Genomic DNA, 17,751 nt, shown 5'->3' with positions numbered 1-17,751 from the left:
TAGCAGTAGGAAAAAAGCATGCAGAGTGAAATGATTTAAGTTCCTTAAAAGTACACAGCAAGGGACTCTCCACCGCCGTGTCTTTTCTATAAATGTTTTATTTTCTCCATTACAGTCTCGTGTGTCCCCTTTACCAAAAGAAGTTAAATAAAGTATAAAATGAAAAAAATAAAGCAGAAAAATAAAAATCACGGCCAAAACAACCTACTTAAGAAATCCAGTCATTAGCAAGGGAAATTTAAGTATCCAGGTTTGGGAAAAAGCATGTATGGATTTTTTTCAACTTTGTTCTATGTTTTGCGGTAAGAAACAGTAACAGTTGCTAGTAAGCATAGCCCTTAAAACTTGAAGGTAGAAACAAGGCCATATCCCGGAGGGGGGCTACTTAGGTTTAAGCCCATCCCGAAATATTTCTACGATTCATGGACTGGCAATAAAAATAGAGCAAATAAATTATCTTAAAAAAAGTAAAAAAAATTATCCGAGTTCCTACGTTTGTCTTAAAAAGACAGGCAAAAAAAGGCTTATTTGGGGCTGTTAGACAAAATCTACGGGAGGTAAACCGCTTCCTCAGCATTCTTTTACTAACCCATATCCGAATGAAAATTATTTTTGTGTCCCCCCCCCCCGCTCTTACACAAAATCCTGGCTACGGCCTTCATATACGGAGTAATTTCTGTTCGTTTTAAGTTTTAATGTCGCTCCTTACTTTCAGCTAAAAAAATTAGTTTTTTTTTTATTTAATTTCTGAACGTTTTTGAATTAATGCATGTTTGGTTTTGGCTCTCCGCACATAAATTATTAAAATGAAACTTGTATATTAATTCTTTTTTTGGCTAAATGGCTTTCTCTTAGTTTTGATCAGACGATTTTGAGAAATAAGGGGTGGAGAAGGAGGCCTAGTTGCCCTCCAGTTTTTCGGTTACTTAAAAAGGCAACTAGAACTTTTAATTTTTAATGAACGTTTTTATTAGTAAAAAATACACGTAACTTAAGAATTAACTTACGTAACAAACTTTCATAACCTTATATTTTTATTATGTATACGAGGGGGTTTGTACCCTCGTTAATACCTCGCTCTTTACACTAAATCGTAAGTTTTGTCCCAATTCTTTAAGAATGACCCCTGAATCAGAAAGGCCGTAGAATAAATAGTTGAAATTACTAAAAATACTTTAGCATAAAGAGCAAGGTATTTATCTCCTCCTAAATACCTCGCTCTTTATGCTAAAGTATTTTTAGAACCCCTCATATGCGTAATTATCTCTGTTCGTTTTAAGTTTCAACTCTACTTCTTCCTTTCATTTGAAAAAACGTTTTCATGTTTATTTTTCGTTGTTTTCTTATAGTAATGCTAGAGAACCCTGCGCCCTTTTCATTGAATTTTTCTTCTCCCATGACAGATTCCTCCAAGGAAAGATCCTCCAAAATAGCCCCCTCTCCTCATCCCCACCCCCAAACAAAATAAAATCCCCCTGAAAACGTCTGTACACTTCCCAATAACCATTACTATATGTAAACACTGGTCAAAGTTTGTAACTTACAGCCCCTCCCCCAGGGATTGTGGGGGAGTAAGTAATCCCCAAAGACATAGTTAATATGGTTTTCAACTATGATGAACAAAATGGCTATCTCAAAATTTTGATCCGTTGACTTTGGAAAAAAAATGAGCGTGGGAGGGGGCCTAGATGCCCTCCAATTTTTTTGGTCACTTAAAAAGGGCAGTAGAACTTTTCATTTCCGTTAGAATGAGCCCTCTTGCGACATTCTAGGACCACTTGGTCGATACGATGACCCCTGGGGAAAAGAAAAAAAAAAACAAAAAAAAAAAAAAAAACAAACAAATAAACACGCACCACGTGATTTGTCTTCTGGCAAAATATACAAAATTCCACATTTTTGTAGATAGGAGCTTGAAACTTCTATAGTAGGGTTCTCTGATACGCTGAATCTGATGGTGTCATTTTCGTTAAGATCCTACGACTTTTAGGGGGTGTTTCTCCCTATTTTCTTAAATAAGGCAAATTTTCTCAGGCTCGTAACTTTTGATGGGTAAGACTAAACTTGATGAAACTTATATATTTAAAATCAGCATTAAAATGCGATTCTTTTGATGTAGCTATTGATATCAAAATTCAATTTTTTAGAGTTTTGGTTACTATTGAGCCGGGTCGCTCCTTACTACAGTTCGTTACCACGAACTGTTTGATTACGGTAGCGCTGGCCTACAGTATAGGGTTCGACCGGTGGAGGATATCTAGTATCTCTAACTCTCATAAAGTGTAATAAAAATGTTTATTTATACATATAATACAACGTTGAGGACAGAATCCGAATCTCGACTGACTCGGCTAATTTGCAACTCTAACTTATATTTTATAAAACACGGAACATGGTACAGGAAACTGACATCCCTAAATAATCAATTTACTTAGAATTTGAAATATTAATAGTTTAACCAGAATATGAATATTTGACAGAAACACGGAAAATCCCACTTCCGCTTTTCCGCTTCCGCTGTTTACAGATTTTCCCCCGGGTTTTCAAAATCATTTTTTTTTTTTTCAAAAAAAACAAAAATGATTTTCGATCCTCAAATAAAGGTACACTTAATAAGAACACACACAAATTAAACTACTGATACTAAAACTGAACAATAAGACGCAAGAAAATATTGTTCCAATTGACACTTTTAACTTTCATCGCACTTTATATTGTCACGCTAAGTTCGCATTAAATTCGCATATCTACACCTAGTAGAAAAAATTTGTAGAAAAACATTTGAACGTAACAAAAAAAAACCTTGTGTTTGTCTTCCTGAAGATTAACTTGAAGATTTTTACCAAAGCCTTAATTTATTTTTTCAAAAATTATTCAGTTCTTTTACTATTCATAATATATCAAAATGAAGTTAATACGCCGTTTGAGAAAAGTCGCTACAATGCTTTCCTTCACCACACTTATTTTTCTATTATTCCTATTTGAAAGGAAGTGTTTCTTCTGTCTTATTAATCATCACGAATTCTATCTACATCCTTCCCTCTATCTACCTGTCTATATCAATCCCTTACTAGTCTCTATATTAGCCCTACTCTATTTATCTCTTAGTACTCTCTATAATAGCCTGGAGGCTTATTGCTTCTTTTCCTGTTACTTCTCCTAAAACTACTTGACTCTCCACTCGATCCTACTTCAACCTCTATCTCCCCTTTATCTAACTCTAAACTAGCCTGACTATGCTCTATTTGAATCTCCTGTTGTTCACTAGAAATGGAGCTATCCTCCCTTATCCCTGAAGTTACTGCTGGAGTCTCCACTGGACGCTGGTATACAGATGATCTTGAATCAACTCTACTAAGTCCACGATTCTCTAACTCTAATTCTACCATTTTTGATTCCTCTGACATTAATGTACTTGTTATTATTGGTTGGTCAAGACAATTTTGAACTACCAAAAGTTTCTGAACCGGACGTTGACGTAAGCTATAACCATTGCTACTTTGTTCTTTGTCTTTAGATTTTAATCTACTAGCGACACTATTAGGGTTTTTGATCATATCTATTATTTTCCCAGGCACGGAACTCTTTTCCGCCCTATCGGCTGTTAATATCCCATGTACGGAACTCCTTTCCGCCATGTCAGCCGCTAACTCCTCAGGTACGGAACTCTTTTCCGCCCTATCGGCTGTTAATATCCCATGTACGGAACTCCTTTCCGCCATGTCAGCCGCTAACTCCTCAGGTACGGAACTCTTTTCCGCCCTATCGGCTGTTAATATCCCATGTACGGAACTCCTTTCCGCCATGTCAGCCGCTAACTCCTCAGGTACGGAACTCTTTTCCGCCCTATCGGCTGTTAATATCCCATGTACGGAACTCCTTTCCGCCATGTCAGCCACTAACTCCTCAGGTACGGAACTCTTTTCCGCCCTATCGGCTGTTAATATCCCATGTACGGAACTCCTTTCCGCCATGTCAGCCGCTAACTCCTGGTCCCTCGGTCGACCGCAGTCCGCCCCTTCACCAGCCTCATCTCTCTCGACACAACGCCTCACTACGTCAGTGCCTAATAAATTATCAGTCATAGATTCAAGGTACTTGATGACTTTTTGTGCCTTATTTTCCTCACCACTCGAAAAGGTCAATGTATTGGTCTGGAAATCAAGATTTGAGCCTATTTCTCGGAGTATATCCCATCCAAGAATAATATCAAATCCTAAGCCAGGAACCACCAAAAATTCCCAAGAAACTTTCCGAGAATTGTTTCCTTCAAAAATTGTAACATCTGAAACTACTTTTACTGAAGTAGGGATTACCTTTGAATCTCTACCAATGGGTTTTATTTTAGCCAAGGATGGCTTAGTTTTCACCTTTCGTTTGTCAAGTGCTTCAAAAATTCGTTCATTTAACAAAGATTTATGACAACCGGGGTCTACAAATGCTTGACACTCAATGCCATTCAAAATAACTTTTTTCATAATAGGGTAATCCGTTTCTCCTAATCCCATATAACAAAAATATTCACAATGAGGGGGGTATTCAACTTTGCCAGATATCACCCCCTTCTGTTCAATCTGGCCTTCTAGTTTTCCTGTAACGTTTCCGGCTTCCCAGAGTCTCCAGACGATTGCGCTTGAAAACGATTCATACAAGAATTGGCTTTTTATGATCCCAACTCCCACACACAAAACAGGCACCCCTCTGATAGTTATTGTTCCGCTTATAACAAAAATTGGCAGAATGGCCCTTGTTTCCACAACTGTAACATACTCTGTTTGGGCATTCAGCCACTAAATGACTGAAGCTCTGACACTTGTAGCATCTCCTATTGGTAGGACCCTCACCTCTCTCTCGAAAGGGCACATCACCATAGGTCTTACTGAAATCTGAGTTCCTATTATAATTTGTTTCACTAAAATTTCTACCTATATTCCTATTCTGACCTCTCCCCCTTGAACTAAAAGATTCCCCCCTCCCCTGGTCACGTTTTTCGTCAGCCCAGTTCTGACGGAGTCCTTCATTCTGTCCTGTCCAACCAAATTTAGTATCTACGGCTGCTGATAAAAATTCCTGCTCTTCACCAAGTGCATTCTCAATTGCTTCAAAACGCTGCGCTACTTTATACGCTTCAGAAAGAGAATCATAATCATCCTGGTGTTCTAATAGATATCTCTTAATATTTATTCTCGAACCTTCAATAAAACAATCCAGGCCTACACTATTGGAAAAGCCTACTAAACGGACATATCCTGATCGATACGATTTTGTGGCAATCTGCACCGCTTATAAAACTGATATACTGTTTCCCTGGATGATTGCCTCAATTCAGCTAAATCTTTAAATTTCTTTCCAGCTGTCTTTCCTGGTAGGTACGCCTGTGTCATTTCTTTTTCAAGTTCCTCTAAATTTCTAATATTTGAGGAATCTCTATCTTCAAAAAAAATAAGTAGTGGCCCTGTTACTCTAAGCGGTACTGCATCTATTACTTGCGAGTCGGACCAGCCAAGCAGCGTTTTAACCCTTCTCAATTGGCTAAAAAAAGGTTTTATAAATTTTGCATTATCTAGAACTGGAATATTTCCCAGGGGATCCATTACTGACCCAATTATTCTTGGATTCATATTATCCTTGTTGCCGTTACTCTCGATAGGTGTATCAGTTATATTATTCCCCGAAATATCTCCCATAATTACACTGGCACTTTCTTTGGCCATTAAATTACCCAAAGTTGTCAAAAATTTTATGACTGAAGTGGGATTATAATCCCGACTTGAAGAATCCAAATTCAAAGGGGGTTTTAAACCTTTACTTTTTATTTCGTTCAAAAAGGATGAAGCAATATCTCTATCAAATTCAGGGTCTGAAGGATCTAAAATTGGAATTGCGCTCATTTTAAAAGAAAAGTAATTAAAAGAAATTAAGTCAAAGCTGCAAAAACAAGGCAAAATCGTTACTAAACACTCCTAACAGATTTCCTACTCGCGTGCGAACTTAAAATGCATGACTTACAATCGTAAATTGCTCTTCACGTCCTTCACTTCTTTTTCTAAAACTGGAATCTGGAGCGGGAACCTGGAACTTGAAACTGGAATCTTTGACGATGCAAACAGCAACAATTCTTTACTTCCGAAGTCAAATGATGAAAAGTTTCTTAGCATATATCAATAACACAATTGTGCACGAACCAAAACAGCTTTCAGCGGATCGAAGTCAAATGATGAAAAGTTTCTTAGCATATATCAATAACACAATTGTGCACGAACCAAAACAGCTTTCAGCGGATAGTCTCTACGCCACAATTCAGCACAATCACAGCTGATAAAGATGAATTTTACCAAAATTGGAAGGTAAAGAAACTTGCGATGGGAATCTAGAGGATGATAATAACTCTAATCCTCTCCGGCGAAAACCGCTGCCACCACTTTGTAAAGGCTCTTCTTCTCATCTTCTCTCTGCGTTCTCTTCTTTAGAACATTACGGTAGCGCTGGCCTACAGTATAGGGTTCGACCGGTGGAGGATATCTAGTATCTCTAACTCTCATAAAGTGTAATAAAAATGTTTATTTATACATATAATACAACGTTGAGGACAGAATCCGAATCTCGACTGACTCGGCTAATTTGCAACTCTAACTTATATTTTATAAAACACGGAACATGGTACAGGAAACTGACATCCCTAAATAATCAATTTACTTAGAATTTGAAATATTAATAGTTTAACCAGAATATGAATATTTGACAGAAACACGGAAAATCCCACTTCCGCTTTTCCGCTTCCGCTGTTTACAGGGGCGTGAAAATCATTTAGTGTCTAACTTCTATAAGGCTTCACAACTTAATTGTTCGTACTTGGGAAGTTCTTTGTCTTTGTCTCCGTTTAATTTTCCTTTTTTCAATTTTTTCTTTCTTGTATCCAAGAAGTTGTTCGATATAATTGAGTAGCCGAACGGCTTACCTGAAATTCAATTGATTAAATTGTGTGCCTTTCTGTGCAAAGAAAACATCACTTGAAATTCAAAGAAAGCTCTGTTGCTCTATAGTTTTGACTTTCTTAATCTAAAGTTCAGATACTCAACAAAACATGCATAACAATTAAAAACTGTTTCCCAAGCATCCAGCTACATAAATAAGAATGGAAAACCGTTACCCAAATTATGTACTCTATTGATCTATTTTGACATTTTGACAATCTTCAGCGACCATTTTAGTAAATATGCCAGGTAATTTTCAATCCTACTTAAGTAAGGGAGGGATAAGAATTGGGTAGTAATTCTGGTTGACACCCGTTATTTAAAGAAAATCCCAAAGCAAACACATGTTCAGATGACTGCTTTTGACAATTCTGCAGATCAGAATATTGCTTGTCATTGGTTTGTTGTAACTATCGTGGCAGGGCCGATGACAGTGGCGAAAATTGTCTAGGTAAATTTCAATAACCGAATAAACTGTTACACAGATTAGCTGGATGACAGAGCAAAAGTGCTGTTGGAACAAATTAACTTTTGTAATTGGTTCAAAACAAAGCTAAACACTTCTTAATAGTTAAATTCTTGCGTTTTTATGGTTTTTAAAGGCAATAGGAAATCTTCTATTTTTAGAATGTTAAAATTTTCTTTTGAAAATCAAACCTAAAGTTTCAAAACCGGAAAATATACAACGCAGGAGGGAGGGAGCAATTGACGAAATCTTAGTTCAACGTGAGAAAAAAAAACTAGTTTCTCGGGAATGAAAACCAACGTTCCCCGGGGAAACAAATTCAGCATAAGAGGTCATCAGCACCTTATCTAGCTGGTAACTGTTGATTAAGGGTAATTCAAGGTAACATACATCCTTGATCGTTATTTTTGCAATAGTGTTTTCTATTCCGTGAACATTTTCGTCACAAGTTTCTCTGATATGCTGAATTTGATGGCATAATTTCCATAGAAATCATCTGTTTTTTGGGGATTGTCTTGCATTTTTTTCTAAAATCTTTTCAAACAATTCATGGTAATGAACTGTAAGTAAGGAGCGACCCAGCTCAATAGTAACCGAAGCTCTAAAAAACGGAATGTTGATACCAACTGATATATCAAAAGAATCGGATTTTTATGCTGATTTGAAACATAAAAGTTTCATTAAGTTTAGTCTTACCCATTTAAGGTTACAAGCCTGATAAAATTTGCCTTATTTTCGAATAAAGGGGGAAACATCCCCTAAGAGTCATAGAATCTTAATGAAAATCACACCATCAGGTTTAGCGTTTCAGAGAACGTTATTGGTGAGGTTTCAAGCTTTTATTTGCAAAAATCTGGAATTCTGTGTCTTTTTTTACCAGACGAAAGATCACGGATGTGTGTTTTTTTTTTTGTTTTTTTTTCAAGGGTGATCCATTGATCCAGTGGTTCTAGAATATCGTGAGATGACGTCTTCGAACGGAAATCAAAAGTTCTAGTGCCCGTTTTAAGTGACCAAAACATTGGAGGGAACCTAGGCCCCCTCCCCACCTCTTCCCCCCCGAAAAATCGTCTGATTAAAATTTTGAAATAGCCATTTTGTTCATCATAGTTAAAAAGCACAGTAGCTGTTCCTTTGGATATAACATGACCCTTCCCCCTTCATAGCCCCAGGGGAAAGGTCTAAGTTACATAAATTGCCCATTGTTTACGCATAATATTTGTTATTAGGAAGCATGCATACATTTTAGAGTAGGAAGACGAATTTTCTGCTGTTTTGTTTTTTCGCGGTGGAACTTTCCATGGGGAGGGAAGTTTCCTGGGTTGAACTTGTTAGAGGAAAGTATACACTGGGGAATTTTTCAGACTTCCAAACAAAGTTCTTTTTATATTTCTTGCTTTCTGTTTTCCCTATCAATCTTACGCATGGAGTTGTTAAGGGTATTATCCTGGGTAAATTTTCATGGGATTGAATTGTCTAGAGGTTATATCCGTTTGGAGGGTATTTGTCCGTGGAGGTGGGGCAAGATTTACTTAGATTAATAAAAAAAACGATCAGAAATTAAATAAAAAAAAGTTTTTCAAACGAAAGTAAGGAGCAACATTAAAATTTAAGACGAACAAAAATAATTACGCATATGAAGTGAGTTACCTCCTCCTCAACACCTCGCTCTTCACGCTAAAGTTTGAATTTTGTCCCAATTCTTTCCTGAAACACAAGGGTCATTTAATTGGAACAATAAGACGCTTTTTTCAAAAGTACTAAGAATCTTTAGCGTAAAGAGCAAGGTGTTGAGGAGGAGGAAACCCCTTCATATACGTAATAAGTTCTGCTGTTCTTAAGTTTTAATTCTGCTTGTCACTTTCAGTTGAAAAAATAGTTTTTTTAAAGTCAATTTCTAAAAAGGCATGTTACTTTTTGTTGGGCTTTGAGCGTTGAGCTTTGAGTTTTATTTTGTTCGTCATATAAGGTCGTTTATTTTTAATTATTTTCATTTGCAATAATTGGCTTTTATAGCATGCACTGAGACTGGTGTTTGAGCTTAATTAAGTAAAAAAAAAAACTAAATTTTTAAACTGAAAGTAGGGAGTAAAGTTAAAACTTAAAACGAACAGAAATTATTATGTATATGAGGGGGATCGCCCCCTCGTCAATACCTTGCTCTTTACTCTAAAGTTCGAATTGTGTCCCAATTCTTTACGAATGACTCCTGAATCACAAAGTAACTAAAAAAAAATAGTGTAAAGAGCAAGGTATTGACGAGGGTGCAACCCCCCTCATATACATAATAATTTCTGTTCCTTTTAAGCTATTGTTGCTCATTACTTTCAGTTGAAAAAACTTGTCTTTTAAATTTAATTTCTGTTCGTTTTTTAAATAATGCTGTAAAAATCCAGCTTCCTTCCATTGAAAATCCCCTTCCCCCATGAAAAGTACCTCCTTGGAAAGATTTTCCCACTTAGCTCTATTTCAATATTCTACGATGACTGGTTTGATTTGATCACCTCTGAAAAAAAAAAAAAAAAAAAAAAAAAACGCATCCATGATCTTTCTCCTGTCAAAAATGCAAAATTTCACATGTTTGTATATAGGAGCGTGAAACCTCTACAGTAGGGTTCTTTGGTATGCTGAATCTGGAAGAGTGATTTTCGTTCAAATCACTTGGTTTTTCTGGGGGTGTTTCCCCGTTTTTCAAAAATTGGGCAAGTTTTCTTAGGCTCGTAAATTTTGATGTGTGCCATTAAATTTGGTCAATTAAAGATACTTTGGATAAGCATCAAAATTTTATTTTTTTGATGTATCTATTGTTGTAAGACTCTTGGAGTTACGGTTACTATTGAACCGTATCGCTACTTACATACAGTTTATTACCACGATTTGTTTGATTTTGTTTATGTATTAAAAAAAAAAGATTTTTTTTTAAATGAAAGTAAGGAGTGACATTAAAACTTGAAAGGAACAGAAATTACTCCGTATATGAAAGGGGCTTTTCCTCCTCAACGCCCCGCTCTTTACGCTAAAGTTTGACTCTTTCAATTAACTCTACTTTTTAAAACAGTAAAAAACTTTAGCGTAAAGAGCGGGGCGTTGAGGAGGAAAAGCCCCATTCATGTACTCCTTACTTTCCGCTACCGCTCCTTACTTTCATTTAAAAAAAAACTTGTTTTTTTTTTGTTTAATTTCTGGACGTTTTTGAATTAAGGCATGTTTTGATCTTGACTCTCCGCACATAAATAATTAAAACCAAATTTGTATATTAATTTTTGTTGGCTAAATGGCTTTTTCATAGTTTTAATCGGAAGATTTTGAGAAAAAAGGAGCGAGGGAGGAGGCCTAGTTGCCCTCCAATTTTTTGATTACTTAAAAAGGCAACTATAACATTTAATTTTTTACGAACTTTTTCATAAGTAAAAAATATACGTAACTTACGAACTAACTTACGTAGCGAACTTCTGTATTCGTATGTTTTTATTGCGTATATGAGGGGGCTCACCCCTCATCGAAACCTCGCTCTTTACACAAAAGCTTAAATTTTGTCCAAATTCCTTAAGATTGACCACTGACTCACAAAGGCCGTAGAATAAGTAGTTGTAATTACTAAAAATACTTTAGCGTAAAGAGTGAAGTATTACGAGGAGGTAAACCCCTCATATGCTTTATAATGTCTGTTCGTTTTCAGTTTTAATGCTGCTCCTCACTTTCAGTAGAAAAAAACTTTTCATATTTATTTTTTTATTGTTTTTTTTAAAATAATGCTAGAAAATCCTGCGCCCCCTCCATTGAAAGTCTCTTCCCCCATGAGAAGTTCCTCCATGGAAAGATCCTCCCAGGTAAACCCTCCCCTCAACTCTCCCTCCCCCCCAAACCAAAAAAAATCCCCCTGAAAACGTCTGTACACTTACCAGTAACCATTACTATATGTAAACAGAGGTTAAAGGCTGTAACTTGCAGCCCCTCCCACGGGAACTGCGGGGGAGTAAGTCGTCCCCAAAGACATAGTTATTAGGTTTTTCGACTATGGTGAATAAAATGGCTATCTCAGAATTTTGATCCGGTGACATTGGGAAAAAATGAGCGTGGGAGGGGGCCTAGGTGCCCTCCAATTTTTTGTCACTTAAAAAGGGCTCTAGAACTTTTAATTTCAGTTAGATTGACCCCTTTTGTGACATTCTAGGACATCTGAGTCGATACGATCACCCCTGGGAAAAAACAACAACAAAAAAAAAAACAAATAAACACGCATCCGTGATTTGTCTTCTGGCAAAAAATGCGAAATTCCACATTTTTGTAGATAGGGGCTTGAAACTTCTACAAAGAGGTTCTCTGATACGCTGAATCTGATGGTGTGATTTTCGTTAAGATTCTATGACTTTTAGGGGGTGTTTCTCCCTATTTTCTAAAATAAGACAAATTTTCTCAGGCTCGTCACTTTTGATGGGTAAGACTAAACTTGATGAAACTTATATATTTAAAATCGGCATTAAAATCCGATTCTTTTGATGCAACTATTGGTATCAAAATTCCATTTTTTAGAGTTTCGGTTACTATTGAGCCGGGTCGCTCCTTACTACAGTTCGTTACCACGAACTGTATGATATTATGATCGATTTCAGATCACCAAACAATAATTTCATTAATTTCTGATGGCCGAAAACTCTAAATTACTGTTTGATGATTAAGAGTTGCCTGACAATTTATAGCCAATAGTGGGTTGAAACACCTATTTTATTATTTGCAATCATCGAAATTTCACAGGTTGGTATGTTATTTGAGTGCAACAAAAATATTATTTAAAAGTTAGCTCACCGTAAAAGGCGTACTTACAGATGCAATTCCTAATAACTTTACGAAGACCAAGTACTTTTTAAGAGATTTGGACAAACGGTAGGAAATAAAACTGAATATTTGGAATTTGGGATAATTTAGTCTATTCTCTGAAAATTTACTAGGGATGGGGGTGTCTTAAATGAGCAGTAGGGGAGCAATGTTTTGCCTAATCTCCAGTTCGTGTGCAAGCATAATCATGAACTATAATTTGAAATGTAAGCTGTGCCAAAAATAAATACACAAATAAGCTTGGGTCATACATATCTGCTAGACACTTCACCCTGAAATAGATAATTTTGGGCTTGTTTTTATGCCATCGTTACGCTAAAAAAAAGCTTTTGTTTCTTGTCATGAGGCAGAATAGATAGATTCTATGTTAAATTATAGGCTAGCAATCCTATGGCTTTTATAAAAGAAAATTTGGCAAGCTTTATGTGAAACATGAAGCGCCTTCGCGTCCACCGAATAATATATTATTTTCAATTTTAATTTAACTATTTTAGGATGACCATTGGCCGGACAACACGACTGCAATTACAGGGGCTACTTCGGTGGCGTCTGGATCGCTTGAGGATCTTTCCAAGTATGGAACCGGAGCTAACGTAGATCCTTACGGTCAAATGTACCTGTCTCAAGATTTGAGCTCCAGTTGTTCATTTAGACTTCAGAAGTATCTTGGCACAATCATTGTCGTTTTTATGTCCTTGTTTGCGTTTTTTAGCCCTATTGTGATGATACTTCTGCCAAGATTTGGTGTAAGTTTTGCAGGACGTTTGGTTCTTGCTTCCTATTTCCTTAACTTTCTCTTTATGTATCTCCACCATATGTATGGGTGCTTTTTAGAGAAGGGGTATCATACAATCCAGCTGTCTAAACTAAAAACGTATTTCCCACAATATATTTTGTATCTAATTTATATTTTTTGCATTGAATTTACTAAAACGCCCACAGGGAAGGGAGGAGGAGGACTAGGAATGGAGGTTTTTTTCTGGCGGGGTAGGTCTTTTTCTACCTGGCCGGGAAGACGGAAATATGCAAAAAGATGATATTTTGAAAAATTAAAGTTTTTTAAACCTTTCACCCTCTTCCCTCTCCGAAAGAATTGTGTGGGATCATCCTATCTTTGAAAAATTGATGTGGCTGCTCATGACCAGTAAGCCTCCCCCCCCATCCTAGGCTAAACATTCATAAAATATGTCAAGAATCGGAATGTTTTTGTTTTTAATAGGGGTATGCCCTTAAATTTTATGCAGTCGTGGTTTTCCCTTGGAAACTGAAATAGCAATCGTTGTTGCACATTTTGTTTAAATAATAAGATTTTTCTTATAATAATGTTAAACTCTGCATTAAATGTTTTATGCGACAAGATTGTAAATTGAAATAGTAACAAAGATGAGCTATCATATAGAGTTACTCTTCCCTGCTAAATCGGTAGAATAGAAAACAAAGTGCCATAGTTAAGGAAATGAAATGAGCTATGTGAAAATAATTGTAAATAGTGTCTTACTAATCTTTGTTTCCTGTTCACGCCTAGCCTCCCCCCTTACGCCTCAATTACCACACTTGTCAATAAAAAACTACTACGCATAACTGCAGCACCAACAGCATACTCAGTACTTAATTTAGTGAGGTCAGCTATGCTTAACTTTCGAAAGTAGGCCTAGGCCTAATTATCATCACTATTCAATCCAGGCACATTCGAAAATTGTCTTAGGAGGGGGCAGTAAAAAATGGTACATCACACACAGTTTGTTAAAAGAAAATGTACATAGAAGTCGCTGACCGTCCAAGAAACGCCAAAATGTTTGACAAAAATTGAGTATTTTTTGTCCGGACGGGTACATGCACCTCTCCCCTCCTTGGGCTTACATGTGTGGGCCAATCACAGCGAAGATGCACTCTTGGAAGGGTATTTTTCCCGTTTTTATGAAGAGCCTGGACAATTTATGTAAAGAAATTATGAAACTACTTGGAAAGAATTGAGGCTTACTACACGCTTTTTAAACCAGTACCTCCCCACCTAAATTGTTCAATATCTAAATTGATAATTATCAACAGCCAATAAAGAAGCAAGTTATAACGCAGTGACTGTTTCCTGTTATAAAGTTTAACGGCACATGGATAACAATGTCTGAATTGTATCAAGAAAACGCATGGCTTGAATTCACGGTTTTTCAATAGAGTAGCCCTTTTACCATCTGTTGAATTTCTTCTTTAAAAAAACTCATAGTCACTAATCAGAAAAAGGCTTAAATTAATGTAAACACGGCACAAAAAGAACAAGATGGTTCTGCAATTCAGTATTCAAAATCACAGGAAAAAACAATTTACGGCTGGAGGCTTTTTTTGATCACTCACAACTCTTTGAAATACAATTCTTTACAAAAAGTTATGCTGCGTCTTGTCAAGTAGCTGATCGTCAACTTGTTAATGATCAAGTTTTCTTACTGACCAAAAAGATTGGAGGGCAACTAGCCCCATCCCATTCCTTCTTTTACTTAAAGACATTTGATCAATATTTTGAGGTAGCTATTCGATTCGGCTTAGTTGAAAGTTCCGATAAATATGCCTTTGGGATCACATGACCCCTACAGCCCCTGAGGAAAGGACTGTAAGTTGTACAACTCGCCCATTGTTTACATGCAGTTTTTCTTATTGGAAAACATTGCTGATGCTTTTTGGGGATGGGGGGGGGGTCTGCAATATGGGATTTGCCACGGGAAGATCTCTCGTGGGGAGGAAAGATTCCTGGGGAATTTTCACTAGGGAAATTTTGTACGCGAAGGGAGAAGAAGATTTCTTCCAGCATGATTTGAAAAAGGTTAGAAAAAACAGGTTTTTTCAACAGAAAGTAAGGAGCAACATCAAAACTTAGAAGGAACAGAAATTAGTGCGTATATGAGTTTTTAAGAATTTAGCATTAAGTGCGAGTGTTGAAGTAGGGGCAGCCCCCCTCATATACGGAATAATTTTTGTTCGCTTTACTTGTTCTTTCATACCTTAAAGAATTTTCTGCCTCAACTTAAAAGTTCCTAAAGGGATTCGTATACGTTGACGAATCTGATAAAGTCTGTCCAAAGAAAGCCATGCGAATAGTTTTCAAAAGTCCATACTATTACTACTACAACTAACAACCCACTGTAGCACCAAGCTCATTGAGGCCAACACAGATACGCACGCTCCTCTTCCATCCAAATTTATTCAAAGTCTCTCTCGTTACACCCACCCAGAAACATCCCATTTCCCTTACATACCCGCTTTTCGTTTGGCCCCTAACGGCTGGCTGACAAGGACTATCTTCGGCAATTTTTCATCCGCAGAACGTGTTCTAGCCATCTCATGCTTTCTACTCACTTAAAAAAAAGCTATTGGTTGGACACGCTTAATTGCAGGAAATGCTTACACGAAAAAAATTTTCCCCAAAAAGACGCTCCCCATCTCCCCGTCCGGATTCCGCCTGATCGATACGATATGATACTTTATTAATAAACACAATTATAACTATTTACTTTATATATCTACTGCACTGATGGAGAAACATACGTTTTTGTTGACGTGCAGTTGTAAATATTACATTTTCTAAACACACCAAAAAATAACATAATTCAGAACACACTCAATAAATGAAGTTCGGTTCTTTCGTGAAACGAACTACGATGCAGGTACATTTTATGAGAAAACTCGGTTTCATAGCCACATAGACAAAACTCAAAGACAGAAGGTTAGGTTAGGATTCTAAGTTGTAATTTTAGGATTTTCCTAATAAAGTATTATATTTTCATCATATTTTGTTTTATTTCATTAGTTTTATCAAAAGTTTGGGCTATATATTTGCACATTAAAGGGGGGGGGGATGGGGTGTATTATATCAAATACCTAACTTAACCTAACCTAACCTCCTCTATATATAAAATATTTAATTAGAATGTACCTGCATCGTAGTTTGTTTCACGAAAGAACCTAACTTCGCTTATTGAGTGTGTTCTGAATAATACACGTAAGTACCTAAATAACTAACAAAAAAAGCTGCCTGCACCTCAGCCTGCACCTACCGTGTTCTTCCTTCACTGTTTTTTTTCAAGATATGGAAAAAACTTTTGCCCCCTATATTATTGAGAAAAAAAGATAGTAAAGCTTCTCAAGTTTTCCTCTGATCGTTATCTGTTCAAGTCCTCTCACTACTCTTCTTTTTTACGTTTTAAATGTCATTATAATGTTTTTCGGAATTCCATAATTTCATTTGTCATTTTTGGGGACAAGGGTTTAGGAGCTAGAGATCTCATGTTGAAAAAATATTTTCCAAATGTTACAGAAAACTAGGTATTTTAACAATTTTATTTGTTTGTTGAATTTTTTGGCAGTATAATTTTTAAAAATTGCCAATTTGCTGCTTTAAACTGCGTATTTAAATACTTACTGTAAATAACTTTTTTCTTTTCTCTTGACAGATTTGCGTAAAGTCAAACCAGTCCCCCTTTTCGGGAATAGTAAAATTCATGATTTCCTTTTAGTTTAATCATGATATTAACATTTTTTTTTTACTTTGTTATAGGTGGAATGGGGGGACAGGATCCTTCCTAGGATTCCATTATCCCCTCCCCTCGAGAAATCCTCTGAATCTCCTCATCACATAAAAAATCTCTAAGATTCCCATTCCCATCCTAAATTTATAAGAGCCCCTCAAAAAATTTCAGTGCCTGGGCATGGTTGCATTGTCGTTCTTATAAATGGAAGATTTTATCCTTAGACCTAAACAGCCTCTACGAAACTATTACAGAATGTGGACTTTATCGTCAGGACAAACAGATCAATAAATTAAATTAGTATCCGAAATTGCAGGGCTGAACACGAGAAAGTAATAGTCAATGAGTCAATTTCATTCTTTCTATTTTATGCAACGTCCAGCCAGTTTCTTGCAAATTTTGCTTTTAAGCTGAAATGTTTAGATGATATTGTCCTGTTTATTTTTTTTTTCGTGTCTTCGAAATGCGAATGTGGTTTATATATGATTGTGATAGTTGATTTTAAAACAAAGTATCTTATTAGGCGAGTGTCAAAATTTTGGTGTATTACTAATTCGTCTAAAAATCGATGGCTTTGTGCGTAAAGGTCTAGTTCCATGATCCCCAACGTGGGTCACACGCCCCATCGGTGGGGCATGGGAATATTTTGTTGGGTCATGGACAGGACATACACCCTTGACTGTCAATGCTCTAAAGCTTTAATTTAAAAAGGACATCAAATTCACATACATTTAAAGAGCAAAAGAGATACATGATAGTATTGCAACGACGTCATGCATTGTATGAGGTGTGCATACAGACAAAAGTTTTCATTCGCATAAAATATACCGAGAGGATAACTCGAAAAAATACGCGTACAATTTTGGATAACATAATTTGAATATCACGAGGGGAGTATCAGGATTTTAGAAATGCCTAGGCGGGGCATGACCCAAAATCGGTTGGGAACCACTGGTCTAGT

At 36.5% G+C, this 17,751-nt stretch overlaps 1 protein-coding gene across 2 annotated transcripts in view; it reads left to right on the top strand.

Annotated features, from left to right (window-relative positions):
* The window catches only part of LOC136031845 (vang-like protein 2), a 187,967-nt gene that overhangs the window by 38,910 nt on the left and 131,306 nt on the right, over positions 1–17,751 (top strand). For both annotated transcript variants that reach the window (XM_065711693.1, XM_065711703.1), the window contains exon 4: positions 12,771–13,022. In XM_065711693.1, the coding sequence (XP_065567765.1) occupies positions 12,771–13,022 (252 nt within the window). The remainder of the gene's footprint in view (positions 1–12,770; positions 13,023–17,751) is intronic.

Source organism: Artemia franciscana, chromosome 1 (genome assembly GCF_032884065.1).
Source record: "Artemia franciscana chromosome 1, ASM3288406v1, whole genome shotgun sequence".
Classification (NCBI taxonomy): domain Eukaryota; kingdom Metazoa; phylum Arthropoda; class Branchiopoda; order Anostraca; family Artemiidae; genus Artemia; species Artemia franciscana.
Note: the sequence above shows the minus strand (reverse complement) of the source record. Positions and strands in the feature narration are given on the sequence as shown.